Source organism: Artemia sp. Qi Xiang Cuo, chromosome 15 (assembly GCF_049724085.1).
Source record: "Artemia sp. Qi Xiang Cuo chromosome 15, ASM4972408v1, whole genome shotgun sequence".
NCBI classification, from domain to species: Eukaryota; Metazoa; Arthropoda; class Branchiopoda; order Anostraca; family Artemiidae; genus Artemia; species Artemia sp. Qi Xiang Cuo.
The window spans coordinates 42,472,944-42,488,367 of NC_142808.1; the positions used below are offsets into that span (position 1 = coordinate 42,472,944).

Here is a 15,424-nt window from a genome sequence, read left to right on the forward strand (position 1 = left end):
TTTTTTGTGAATGGCATCAAGTTTTCTATTTCAGGTCAACTAGAGGAGTTATCAAACTAAATTAAACACTACTATTTGTGTCCAGATTTTTCAAAGGGTGTATGTTGTTAAAAATTACTGAAAATTATTCTTCAGCATACAAATAGCAGGGTAAACTATAAAGTTTTAAAAAAACAAATGATTGAAAGTATTATTTTCTTTTTTCCCTGAAAAGACTATGCCAATATAAAACGAACAGAAATTAATTAAAAAAACTTTCTCCACAAAATAAGTTTTTCAAAGAAAATTCTACTTTAAGGATATACGCTAAAAAAAATACTGGATCTGATGCTAACTTTGATTGGTTGTGTTTGGGAAAATGGTAAGCGTGAGAGGGGGGCTACAATAGAAAAAAATCTTTGATTTAGAAAGAATTTTATTAAATATAAGTATTACCAGTGTATCTAAATCAGCTTGAAGTTTATTTGTATAAGCTATTTTTAGTTTCTTAGCGAAGCATTATTGCTCCTCCAATTTAAATTTGTTTAATGATATCACATATCTGGCATACATATTGTCCCATTCAAGGGTTAGTCGACATCGTCGTGTAATTTCCACTGCTATGTTGGTACTCTCGCCTTTGTATCATTGCTGCTACCGGCTCAATCATCAAGCTCCTATAGTTTAAGCATAGTACTCATTTTCTATGCTAATATCTTGTCAAATAATAGAATAAAAAAACTAAACTGGTCTCTCTCTGAATTCAACTGTCTTACTAATGTGAACTACAATGAAAATCATTCTTCATATGGGATATGGTTGCTATGACTAAGTAGCTATGCTGATTTAGTCACTTTTTTTGAGTACCCTCTCCATCAATTGTCTCTGATTAGTCCAGAAAATGAATGTAGCTACAAAAACCTGTCTGGTTGCCTTATGGAATCTCGTCCCACTCTGAGTCAGATGTAAGATCACTAACTTCATCTGATGTCATGTCAGATTCTTCGATGTCATGTTGCTCCTGATTTGGCTCCTGGATTTTTTTGTTGGATTTTTTTTGTTTGATTTGGCTCCTGGATTTTTTTGTCGTTTTTCAATGTAATCATAAAACTCTACCCAACCATACCATATGCACATGATTAGTAGAGGCGCGATCCCGATGCCAAATAGTATCCACTCTACTGTTGTAATTGGCATCTCTCTCTGTTGGGAGATGTCGCACTGGTTTTCTATGTTGTGCGAGACTTCAATCCTTTGTCTTATGCAATGGCTGAGTTTACAACTTATTATACAATCTCTTATGTTCATTTTTTAATTACTAAAGTGAAATTAAATATTATCGAACAGTTCATGTTCAACTCTCGTATCAAGTATCATATTCCTAGTGAAAATTAAAACTATTTTTAAAATAATCAGGTATTTTTGTAGTTTAAATTAAAAAATTTAAATCGTTGCTCAGATATCTTACATATTTTTGCAATTTATAACTTTAGCGATTCCGGACTTAAAACGTAATTTTTTTTATTTTTTTACGTTACGTCAATCAGTGTTAAACATTATCACTTATTTCATATTTTTTAAATTCTTAACATGGTAACCCTGAACTGTATAAAAGAGCTGTCAATTCACAGTGAGTTCTCTCAAATTTTTAAATTAGTTTTAGCAAATTAACTAAGTCTAAAAATATTCTGAGATAGTTTATGTTTATTTAGTATTATTATTATTTTGGTTCTTTTGATAATGAAAAATGTTTTCTTATGAACATATTATAGGTTTTTTTGCCATAAAAGAATTAATATCTTCTTAATGAAGGATGGCTTTTAAAAACGTTCAAAGAAAATATAGTAATCCTAAAATACTTGTAAAAGATGTTACATCCAATAATCCATCGATGCCAACTGATGAGGCAATGGCTGAAGTAGCTAAAGTTACATTTAAAAAATTGACAATATTTATCGTGATGAAAATTATTATGAAGAGAATAAAAAGCCAAAGATGCTATCTTCATGTTTCAAAGGCAACAAAACTGCTTTTATATTTACTAGAAAACGGAAGCTATATGGTAATGAGATTCTGTATCAATTTTCATTATTGTGAACTGAAGCCTGCTTTAAAATTTACCTTTATTCACTGCAAGCTCGAAGTTAATGGTGTTCGAATAGAAATTCATGTTAACGGAGATTTAAAGCTTTGGAGGAACATCATATTAAAAAGCTTTCAGATGAAGAAAATGTAAAGTTATATGAGAAAAAATAAAGAGAGAAGGGTAAAGAGGATGCAGGCTGGAACGTCAGTGAGGCTAGAACTTCAAACCAGGAGTACATACCAAAATATAGCTCCAAAACTATCAGAAGAAAGTTTAAAAATTTTCTAAGACGCCGTAATAATGTGGAAATAACGGTCAGGGTAGTAACTTCCAGCGATCCGTTTATGCCAACTAATGAGGCAATGACAGAAGTAGCTAAACTCACCTTTGATGAGTTAGCATCATTTACGGTTATTAATATAATTGTGAATAGAATGTTTGATACGAATTCCTATCATCATGTTTTAAAAGCTACGAAATTGTTATCATATATTTTAGAAAACGGAAGCGATAGGTTTGTGAAAACCTGCTTAGATTCATATTATAGGGATATAAAAAAGGCTTGTTGTCTTGGATATAGCAAATATGGTGTACCATATAGGATAAAAAAAAACAGAAAGTTTTACAAGATTTGTTCTTATATCGTAAAAATATATTGAAAAACTATCAGATGAGGAGAACTCCTGTGTTCATTCAAAACCTACCACCTTAGTATTGCAACAACAGAATTTGAATGCAAAGGACAAAAATGAATCCGTCCATGTTTTTCATACTGATAATTCCAAACCAACCTCTTGCATGCCCAAATATAGCTCCAAGAACATCAGAAGAATGTTTTTTAATTTACTTAAAACCCGTAGTAATGTCGAACAGTTAGTTCGGGATCTTGAATCCAGCGATCTATGCATGCCAACCGATAACGCTATGGCAAAAGTAGCTAAACTCACATTTGATTATTTGGCGATTTTCAAGATTATTAAAGAAATAGAGCATAAAATACGAAAAATACGCATTAAATATAAAAGCTTTACTTATCAATCAAGTGAATTCATCCCTCATTATTTAAAGACAACAACATTAATCTGGTATTTATTGGAAAATGGAAGCAAAGATTTTGCAATGCTATTTTTCTAAATTCCAGAGGTAGGGGATTTTCTGAACTTACGTTTTGATATTTTTCCAGAATTTTGGGAAAAAATGGGCATCGATCCTCAGCGTAAGAGTATTTATATTTACAGAGAAATCGGAGAAATAGTTTATTGGAATAAAAATATATTGAAAAAGCTATTAGAGCAAGATGATGAAGTAGAGGATAAAACACCACTGAAAAACATTGAAAATAGAAGAAGATCTAAAACCAAAGAGAATGAAAAGTCCAGGCAAATTCCAGTACCTTCCTTTCCAAGTAACGAAGAAGTTCTGTCAAAAAGTGCCTTAGTTTTGTCCAAAATGGAAGAACACCAAAGGTCTAAGTATGTGAAATTAGAAGTTGCTGACCCAAAAGAGGGTAAAAAACAACTCATCGATATTGAAGAGAATGCCCAAGACATAGTAAAGTTACTTCAAAGGGACGAAGAAGAAAAATTCCATCCTGTAAAGAATGATAGAAATAAAAAAAGTACTCAAAATAGGAAAAAGGAATGGGTGAATGTTTTTGCGTCACAAATTCCAGTAGGCTACCTCCCTTTCCAAGTAACGAAGAGGTTCAGTCAAAAAGTACCATAGTGTTTTCCGAAATGGAAGAACACCAGAAGTTTAAGGATGTGCAATTAGAAGGTGCTGACTCAATAGAGGATAAAATACCACTCAACAACATCGAGGAGAACGGCCAAGACAAAGTAAAGCTACTTCAAAATGACGAAGAAGGATAGTTGCATCCTGTAAAGAATTATGCATGGATGTCATGAATTTCCTATTCGTTTGCCAGTAAGATCAGAGCACAGAAGCCTATTTTAGCTAATCTGGGTTTAAAAAAGTTGTCCTAAGCCAGAAATTTGGATGTGTTGACGAATAAATTTTGTTACACTTAGAAGATATATTAAAGGATAGTGAAACTTGTCCTTTAGGGTTTACGCATTTGGCAAACTGAAATGGTTAGTGCTATCTTAAAATTCTACATTATTGTTATTCCAATCATGATTTTATTTCATTTTAATTTTACTATGCATCAGTGATTGTGGTGTAATTAAAAAAGCCTGCTTCAACGGAATTCTTAAGAAAGTTAGGCTTTTGCCTAAGGGTTTGTTTCAATAGATTAGGTAAACAAGCGCCTTGCGGACAAACTTTCTTTGACATTTTAAAGAAAGTAGTTGATCCATGTGAATGATACATTGAAGAAGAGAAAAAAAAACAGTTCAAATGGAAAATATCTAAATCTCTAAGCAATCCTATTTACCGAGCTCAAGTACATACCTTTAAAATATCAAATAACATTTTTTTGGAAAACGATTGTTTAGCTCCTAGACTCAGGAAACACCATCTACATAAGTATTTCCACAGATCAAAGTTTAATAAAATAGTAGCCAGAAAAATGCCTTATTTATAGGACCAGATTTAAAGCTTTGACGCTTCTAAGCCCAAGCGTGTTTGCCACTGCGTTTTGCAGGATTTTCAGAAAAATCCCTGAAAATTTGGGGATTGTGGAAGTACTAAACAGAATGCAACTGATAAGCCAAAAGTAATAAAAAGGACAGGTGATACCGAACTCTCAGCTGCCATTCATGGGAGACATCTTATAGTTTCAGTGGACACGGACTTCATGCGCTATTTTCAAAACATATTTCTGTGACTAGGCAGCGTGGTGGCTAAGTGCACCTGACACTTTGACTATAAATCTTATCTCAAATCACTTTCGACTACTAAAAAGGACACTAGCCACTCCAATTTCCAATCGAATGAGCCCTTCTCGAAGTTTCTACGTCAACTCCTTCGTTCGAAGTGCACTGGTATGGAAAAAAAATTAATAAATAATACATTGTGCCAACATCGTTCTTTGCTTAGGCAGCGCGATTGCGCTGCCTATGATATTGGCTAGAGGTCGATCTTTACTATAAACTAAGTCTAATGTATGGAATGGTTTGTTATTTCAGTGATCGTCTTTTAATGGAAAAATTTATTCTCTTTTAGAAATAATTTATTTTAGTTACTATAGATTTTTAACCCAATTAATTTCCTTTAAAATGAGCTATTAAACAACCCTCTACGATGTTCCAGTGCCAAGCTATCTGTGGAAAAGAAAAAAAAAGAAAAGAGAAAAAAATATCCCGTTTGGGGAGAATAACGTGGTTAAAGTCAATTTTCTTGATTTTCAAGCCAATATATTTCCCTTGCTGTTTAAGCCAAGAGACAGAAAGTTTCCTATACAGGGGTTTCGGACAAGGCGGTTCCAATGGTGTACTTTTTGTTTTGATTTGACTCCTTTGTTAGGAACTATGGGTTTTTATATTTCTTAACATTGGACGTGATCGTCTCTTACTAGGTTGCTAGCTACCGCTGCAACCCGGATTGAACAAAATTAGATGAAATTAATTAGCTAATTTGACATGACATAGTTGGTAACTAAGGGCAAGAGCTCGTTCTTTACTATAACAACCAGGATGAAGTCAGTTACAACCTGGAATTTGTTTTATGCTAATTCATTACAAACAGGAAAAAGCCTACGGCTTTTTCTTCTTTGAAATAGTAAGAGACGAACCACAAGTAACTACCCTTGGAACCACCATATATCAGTTACTATGCATGAGCGATCGTTCTTTACTGTAAACAAGTAGCTAACTAAGTCCAATGTATGGAATGGTTTGTTATTTCAGTGATCGTCTTTTAATGTAATGCTCTTGACTTGCAACATTTATGACCGTCCTTTATGTATGCAACTGACGTCATCATAAAGTACTTACAGAACTCCCATTTAAAGTATCGATCTTTTATGTACTTTATTATAAAATTTACTGTAAATTTTTTATTTCAGTGATCGTCTTTTAATGTACTTGCTGTAACGTCAATATAATGAATATTATATTGTTCATTTTTAGCTTTGAAGACTCTTCGAGCAATGCGATATAATTCTTCAATCGTGTCGCATTCTATGACACATGCTTTTCTTTTATCATTTTGCAATGGTGCTCCTCTGGGTCCACATGAGTAAGAATCTGTAAAATAGTATTTTTCATCATAATGCATAAGACCTAGTGATTTAGAGTATGCAACTATTATTCCAGCATTATGTTCTCTAAATAATTTTTTTAAAGCCGCCAATAATGTAATTCCTAATTCTCCATTATTTATAGAATCCAATAAACTTCCGCTGCACAACCAATTATCGTCATAATTTAGGGAAAATACTGTGTCATACATTAGAAAATCGTCCTTGATGACATCTAAATTTTTCAATACCAAATAACCACTAGCAGGAATCGGAAAAACTCTTGGATTTCTATTATTATTATTTTCACGTATGAGAGCATAAATAGTATCCCCTTCAATCATGTTGCTGTTCAGAATATTTTTATTCCATTGCCTTGGAGGTATAATAGCAGCTCGGACAATATTTGCGAGTACCATGGCAAAGCATTGGCTGCCTGCGTATCCAGAGAGAAATATATTATCTTCTGCTTGATTCAAGTCAGCATGTATAATTCTTGATACCTTTCTATTACTATCAAGAGTAACATATGCACTTGCTGGTGCATTTGCATTATTAGCATTATTGTGTTGTTCTTGACGATCTTGGGCCGGTTGAATGACACGAAATATATCATTGTGATCAAGTTTCGCATTAATATTTAATTTTTTCTCTTTTGTTGACACCACCGGTCCGACACTAGTTATCCTTTTCTTATTTTTGGGATAAATTTCTATTAATAAGGGTTCTTCAACTGAAGGGCTTCTCATTCTTTTTCTGGGACCTCCAACAATGGAAATTTTTTTCCTTGAGTCTGTTGTCCTTTAGAGTTTACTTCATTTGTTATACATACTTCATCTGGTGTACCTCTGAGTTGCCTTTCTGGGAACTCAAACAATGGAAGATCTGTTCTATAGATTTGTCTCAAACGGTTGTACTCAATTAAAGCATCAACATCGCAATAAATCTTTGTCTTATCAAATTCTACTAGATGTAAACCTGCACTAGTGGTCACACAGGAAAGAGCAACGTACAACATACCTGGACCGAAGCAACAATTACCTGCGTCAACAATTGCACACTGTAAACTTAGTCCTTGGGACTTGTGTATTGTAATGGCAAAGGCCAGTTGAAGAGGAAACTGTCTTCGCGTAAAAAAGACTTGCTTCAAGACTTCAAAGCGCAAGGTTTCTCTGCCAATTTCAACCGAAAGTTCCAGTCCATCTAATTTTACAAGAACTCCAATTATTTCTTCGTTTGGTAGCAACTTGAAGCTTGTTACTGTTCCCATTGATCCATTTACTAGCCCCTTAGCAACACAAATATTTCTTTGGAGCATTACACGTGCACCTACTGCAAGTAACAAGCTCATGAAAGAACCTTCTGTTCTTTTTTTGTCGTTGCCAAAGTTTAAAACAGTGTTTGCTGCTTTCTTTTCGATTCGTTTGTCGTCAACAACTGAAGAGAGTCGATCAACTGCAGAAAGTTTAACGTAGTCTTAGCAGCTTTTTGTAAGAAGTAACTCGTTAACTACCATACAAATTTCATTGGTGGGCATAAGAATGACAGATCTATTTCCCTCTTCATACAATTTTAAGTAAAGATCTATTATTTCGTCATTTGAAGCTCTGTAGGAGTTCCCAATTTTTCTCTTGTAAAGACTATTCAAATTTTCACCAGTGCAAAACCCCTGTTTAATTTCAGCAAGTGTATTAGCATAACTCTTATCCATCTTTTGTCTCACATTTATGCTTAGTTCCTCATACTCAAATAGATGCCAGAGGTTAAAAGTACCAACTGATCCGATCCTGTTTTTTACTTCTAGTCGTGTGAGAGGCATATAAGGAGGATTACCACTTACTGGTCTTAATTGAAGAAAATCTCCCAAAAATAAGCAGTTAGCATTACCCATTGGCAAATCAACTGCCAATATTTCTGATAGTCTCAAATGAATGTAGGTTAAAAGAAGAGACGAAACCATACTAATTTCATCAATAATAAAAAGTCTTGTCTCCTTAAGTGTCTTTCTCAAAGTAAGAAGTTTTTCAGTGGAGAGAGGTGTGTATTTTGTGGTGTTTTTCTGATCAATAGCTAAACTTAAACAACTATGTATTGTTAAACCATTTATGCTATGTGCAGCAATACCAGTAGGTGCCATAACTACAACGGGACAATCTTCATTCTTGAACTTGTTGCAAAGTAGTCTTCTCACGACACTGATAACCCTAGATTTTCCTGTACCCCCACATCCAGATACAATCAACTTCAAAGATGTTGCACCATTGCGCTTGGTAACTGAGTCTAAAATTTTGTCAACAACTCTCTTTTGATCAATATTGAGCGACTCATAATCATTTTTCAACCTGTCTTCGGTGTCACCATTTAAAATGTGTTTGTTTGCGTCTAACAAATCCTCCATGGCATCTGCTGCTCTGTCAATGACTCCTCCCTGAATTGCATTTTCCGGGTCATCTTCAATGTTTTCATCAATATTTTCTGCCTTCAGAATTTCTTTTGCACGTTCTCGGACCCTTTCTTCAAATTCTATATCGCTTTTCCTCTTAACAACAAATTTTTCGTGGTAAGCTACCATGTTGGGATAGTTTACACTTTCAACACAGTAGGTTTTGTAGTTGCTATTTCCACTGACTACTAGTTCATTTTCATCTCTCCAATGTTTAAACAATTTTAAAAGATCTCCATAGTAAGCATTTTTCTTCTCGTCAGTTTCAAATGGGTTTACCTTTCTGTGCTGTATGATATACGGTTTAAAAAGCCTTTTTCTGAGGTAGAAGGACCCGTCAGTTAACATCATATTATCATCAGTACCATTACGCTCCCGTTCATACCAAGACAATAACTGAAAAAGACTGATAATTTCCATATGTTCCGGTCTTTTAGGGTAGATATCAATAACCCAGTGGGCAATGTACAAATCACTACTCTGTGGATCGTTTTTAGCAAGCTTTTCAAGCTCCTCATACCTTCTCAGTGTCCTCTTCACCTCGCTCTTTTTCGCAAGGTCAATACATCTAAATTGCCAAGAAATTCTATACAATTTAGTACCAAGAAGCCTATCAGCAGCTTCAACTGCTCCAACTTGACGGGTTTCTATGGACTTCAACAAGTAGGACATAGTTCGTTGACCAAGACTTTTGCATGCATTATTTACTTCCTCCCACATTGCTTCTATTTCGACACTCTCTGCTTTTGTCATGTAATCGGTAATGTAATACGGTAATTTAGAGCCCAAATGGCCAATATATTGAACATCAATGTTTGCTTGATTAGCAATAAGTAACGCAAGAAAATAGTCATTTATATAACGCTCGTCATCTCTTCGAAGCAGATGATATATTCTTTTTCTTGGCTTTTTACGGTTTGTACCATGAGCCAAGCAGTCAAGGATGTCATATAATTCTGTTCGTTCCTTTGTAGGACGAGGAAAGCCAAACTTACAATACGTAACCCATCTTCCTCTTTTTCTCTTATACTTTCTTTGACAGTATGTATTAGAGCGGTGCACTTGATGGTCTTTGACCAGTTTGTGAAGAGTTGGACTAGTCAATCTATTTGGTATTTCACAAGTTATAATACTATTGATATACTGAATCACTTCAGACGCTGTTGATTTCCCAATAATAGGAGCATCTTCAATCCACAACACACAGTGTACATGAGGCGCACCTCGTTTCTGATACTCGATACGCCAGAAATGATCCTTAATTTTACCAAACAAAGGATTTGTCTTTGAACAAATTAGCTCATTAAATATAGGTGTCCATTTTTGGTCAAAGTGCATGGAAACTGCAATTGGATCTAGACACGTCAACTCTGCTGGGGTCATTTTTGCCACACCAGGTAAGTTCTTATGGACAGTCCGTAAATAGTCAATAAATTCAGGAGAGTACCACTCAGCACATGAAACTGTCAGAAACAAAGTCGGTGGACCCAATTGCTCAATCATTGACTTTACTTTATAGGAAAGAGATTGAAAATACTGCTGAGATCCTCTGATTTTTGATTGAACAGAAAACAAAGTCGCTTCCATCTCTCCATCACGGGAATGAAGCCTGTCTATAAATTGACGAGCAGTTTGATTTGGTTTCACAGTCCGCAACATATGACCAATGCTACTACACATGTAAGAGAATTCTTGCAATTGGAAGCTGTGAAAAAGAAACTGTTTGTCAAGACGAAACTTAGTATGTCTGCTAAGAAGCCTTGATTTAAAATATTCTGCATTCCTAATCCGAAATGGTCTTGCCTTGTCACGCAAGCCATATTTGCCTTTCGGGAAAAGATTTGGAAACACTTTTAGATCAAGTTCTTCCTGAAATAAGTCTTCGCTCTCACCTTTTAGTTTCTTGATTTGAAATTGGTCAGTACCAAGATCTTTCATTTGCTTAAAATCTTCAATGAAGTCTTTTGGAACCGCTGAATTGAGAAGCTGGACAGAAAAATGTTCAACCAATGTAGATTTTGCGCTTTCTGTCAGTTTCTGAAGGATTGCAGCTTCCGGTATTTCAGGTAAATTATCAACACCAACCGCTTTTTCAGCAAGACGGGCTTCAAGTATTTTTTTTAAATCTTGTAGGGTGTATGCATGTATTGTTTTATAGAGACTGTTGGTCTCTCTTAACCACAACAGTGCTTCATGGACTTTTCTCAGATCTATTAGTGCAGTCCAAACATTCTTGTTGTAAGTAGGCTGACCATTGACAATGACAACAAAACTATCAATGTTAAGAAGTTTTTCAGGCTGAATATCTGCATTTGCTTGCACATCAACAGGTAGATATACTATTCTCCCCTTAAGAGCGTCAACAAGTTCTGTTCTAGGTCTCTTCAATGCAGTTACTTGCCCTAATCTGACGATCGTAAGACAAGGCATTACAAATCGAATCATTGCCATTTCAAAATTATTTAAACACTTTATACATTCCGGTGTACAGTCTATATGAAGGTTATTTAATACTGATCGGACATTCTCCTGACTTTTCAACATTTTCCCAGCACAGTAATCACAGACAAAGAATGAATCTATGACATCCTCTTTCCAACCTTTATATTGAATTAGTTGTTCTCTGTCATCTTTGGGTATGTCCTGTTGTAGGTGTTCTAAAATCGTGGCCATCATTACATCAAAACCTTTCTTATTTGAAAGGGATCTTAGACTCTTCAATTGGTATTTTGTCTTTATCTGCTCACAACTGTCACAATGCATTGTGGGGTAAACATCCCTAATGTTAGCTACCTTATCAAGTCTCTCACCAAATAATTTTATTATTGTATTTTCATCCACAGAAACTCTAATTTTGCTATCACCGTAAATGAAGTCTTGACTATTATTACGACAGAGTCTACTTGACACTTCTTCTATGTAATGACTTAGTTCCTTGTACGAGCCCTCGACTTTTAGTAGATTAATATGTTGTATAATCTTACATTTTGATACTGCCTTATATACGCTATTAATGAAACAGTTCAAGACAGGAAAATGTGGAGCTAGTGCCCTTAGAGAACGCAAATAGCTCTGACATCCCTCATTTGGGCTACAGTATAACGAATGCCCATGCTTTCTTGTGTCCCTGTAATTGATTTCACAATAATCCAAGCCGCCAAGGTAGAAATTAACCACTTTGTCAGTTGAAAATTTTAATGCTATATTATTTTCAAGGATATCAAAAAGAATTTGACATAATTCAATATCCGTCGGATAGAGCTTGCAGATATCAGGGTGACATTGCCAAGTAACCTGCTGCCCAATTTTTGGTTTTGAATGTTTACTCAGATTGTTATAGGTGACTTCAGCCATCATAATTTCCTTGTCAGATCTAGATTCAGAGCATTCTTCAATAGTTGTCTCGTACTTTTCAGGACAGTTTGTTCTACTACACAGAGAATTTTTTGCCAAATATTCAGTAGAACTAAAAGAACTGTTTAAAACACAGTTAGAAATGCTTTTTTCTTGAGTCGGTGCTCCAGGAATTTGTTCTAAATCATTAGTCTTACAAACACATTTACTAATAACCCTAACAGGCTCGTTTTCGCCATAATTGAAAAACATTGCTTTTCCTTCGCTGTTGATAGGTATGCTTGTATATATGTTTTTATTGCTGCTACATAAACTGCAATTGCTCCTTCCAAAATTAATATACGAATTTTCAAAGAAGTACGCCTCCGTATATTCACTGTGTTGTCGAACATTTTCCATTGCATCTGTAAACTGTTCCGCAGTTGCCAATCCATACCTTGGAAGCTTTTCATTAAACTGACAACATTTCTTTTGGATATTACTATGAAGCTTTGCCAAGGAATTTCTAGCCGACTTTTCAACAGCATCCGCTCTTTCAAAGAGAATTTTAATCTGTAATTTTGAATACTTTTCGTGATCCTGGTAAAACATGCGTAAAATGTTTCTCAATTTACGAAGATCAGCCTGCATTTTTGCCATCTTCTTGTATTTCTGAATGTAATTCTTCCGTTTGTCCTTATGCGTTCTTCGGTACAACCTCGCAGAGAATTTAATTTTTTCATTATAGCTTTTGTCACCCCAGTATCTACCCATTATTCTGGTAGCAACTTTTTTCTTATGTTTGTTTCGGTAATCTTCATCATTATCATACCGTTCCCTGCTCTTTTGTCTAGCCTGCTCAATTGTTGCTTCTCTATAAAGTTTATCATTGTGATAACGCTCCTTGATCTTTTGTCTAGCCTGCTCAATTCTTGCTTCTCTGTAATGTTCATCATTACCATACCGTTCCTTGATCTTTTGTTTGGCTGTCTCAATTTTTGCATGTCTATAATCTTCATCATTGTGATAACGTTCCCTGCTCTTTTGTCTAGCCTGCTCAATTGTTGCTTCTCTATAAAGTTTATCATTGTGATAACGCTCCTTGATCTTTTGTTTAGCCTGCTCAATTCTTGCTTCTCTGTAATGTTCATCATTACCATACCGTTCCTTGATCTTTTGTTTGGCTGTCTCAATTTTTGCATGTCTATAATCTTCATCATTGTGATAACACATCTTGCTGTTTTGTTTTGCTCTCTCAATTATTACTTCTCGATACGCCTGGTCGGTTGAATACCTTTGTTTTGCTCTCTCAATTATTACTCCTCGATACACCTGGTCGGTTGAATACCTTTGCTTTTTTCTTTTCAAGTTACTATCTCTGTTGTTTGTGTAGTACTCTTTCTTCAACTTGCGTATAGCCTGCTTTGATCTAACCATTATTCTAATCAAGAATGAAAGAATTTTCAGTTTTGACTTTCCTTATATACTAATTATGACGTCACTCTATTCACGTACTAACTCTAATATAAAACTATGATGACGTTCATTATTTATCTAGTAGGGTTTCAGACAAGGTATTTCTAATGATGTACTTTTGTTTTGATCTGACTCTATTTTTAGGAGTTTTGGGTTTTTATATCTCAGCATTGGACTGATCGTCTATTACTAGGTTGCTAGCTACTGCTGCAACCCAAATTCACATATATATTTATTTATGAGAGGCAGCCTGGCCGAGTGGTCCAAGGCACTGGTGTTAGCCACCAGTCTCTTCAGAGGCGTGGGTTCAATTCTTACCGCTGGTATACGATTATGTTTGAAAGACTGCAGTGTGAAAAGACATCAAAATGCAGTTTTTGGTGGAAAAATTTATTCTCTTTAGAAATAATTTATTTTAGTTACTATAGATTTTTAACCCAATTAATTTCCTTTAAAATGAGCTATTGAACAACTCCTCTACGATGTTCCAGTGCCAAGCTATCTCTGGATACAAAAAAAGAAAAAAAAGAAAAAAAAAAAAAAATATCCCGTTTAGGCAGAATGTTGTAGTAGCTGCCACTTTTCTTGATTTTCAAGCCAATATATTTCCTTGCTGTTCAAGCCAAGGGACAGAAATTTTACTATGCAGGGGTTTCGGACAAGGCGGTTCTAATGGTGTACTTTTTGTTTTGATCTGACTCTTTTTTTAAGAACTATGGGTTTTTATATTTCTTAACATTGGACGTGATCGTCTCTTACTAGGCTGCTAGCTACCGCTGCAACCCGGATGGTCTGAAAAAAAGTAAACTTAGAACCGTCTTATTCAAAACCCCAATAAAGCAAACTTACCGTCCCTTGGCTTGAATAACAAGGAAAATCTGTTGGCTTGAAATCCGGGTTGCAGCAGTAGCTAGCAACCTAGTAAGAGACGATCACGTCCAATGTTAAGAAATATAAAAATCCATAGTTCCTAACAAAGGAGTCAGATCAAAACAAAAAGTACACCATTGGAACCGCCTTGTCCGAAACCCCTGTATAGGAAACTTTCTGTCCCTTGGCTTGAACAGCAAGGGAAATATATTGGCTTTAAAATCAAGAAAATTGACTTTAACCACGTTATTCTCCCCAAACGGTATATTTTTTTCTTTTTTATTTTTTTTTTTTCTTTTCCACAGATAGCTTGGCACTGGAACATCGTAGAGGGTTGTTCAATAGCTCATTTTAAAGGAAATTAATTGGGTTAAAAATCTATAGTAACTAAAATAAATTATTTCTAAAAGAGAATAAATTTTTCCACCAAAAACTGCATTTTTGATGTCTTTTCACACTGCAGTCTTTCAAACATAATCGTATACCAGCGGTAATATTTGAACCCACGCCTCCGAAGAGATTGGTGGCTAACACCAGTGTCTTGGACCACTCGGCCAGGCTGCCTCTCATAAATAAATATATATGTGAATTTGGGTTGCAGCAGTAGCTAGCAACCTAGTAAGAGACAATCAGTCCCATGCTAAGAAATATAACAAAACTCCTAAAAATAGAGTAAGATCAAAACGAAAGTACATCATTGAAACTACCTTGTCTGAAACCCTACTAGATAAATAATGAATGTCGTCATAGCTTTATATTAGATTAGAGCTATGACGTGAATAGAAAAACACGAAATTATATTGTTGTTTCTGAAGACGTCATGAAATAATATCATTGCGCTATGACGTCAATAAAATCATTACGCTGTGATTACATTAAAAGACGATCATTGGAATAACAAACAATTGCATACATTGGAATTAGCTAGCTACTTGAATGTTTGCGACTCGTCTCATACTATTTCAAAGAAGAAAAAGCCATAGGCTTTTTCCTGTGTGTAGTCAGTTTATTATCATAGGCAGCGCGCGAGCACTGCCTGAGTAAACAACGATGTGGGCAAAATGTGTTTTTTTTCTTCTTCAGTCGTCCGGGTTGC

At 35.0% G+C, this 15,424-nt stretch overlaps 1 protein-coding gene across 1 annotated transcript; it reads left to right on the forward strand.

The window, feature by feature from the left end:
* The first annotated feature begins 1,792 nt into the window (after window positions 1–1,792).
* LOC148943685 (epsin-1-like) lies at window positions 1,793–2,215 on the forward strand. The gene has a single exon (XM_089101200.1). It carries the CDS (start codon window positions 1,793–1,795, stop codon window positions 2,213–2,215), a length of 423 nt encoding a protein of 140 aa, XP_088957326.1.
* The last annotated feature ends 13,209 nt before the right edge of the window (window positions 2,216–15,424 follow it).

Coding starts and splice junctions, on each gene's coding strand:
- LOC148943685 (XM_089101200.1), top strand. CDS start 1,793: ATGGCTTTTAAAAACGTTCAAAGAAAATATAGTAATCCTAAAATACTT.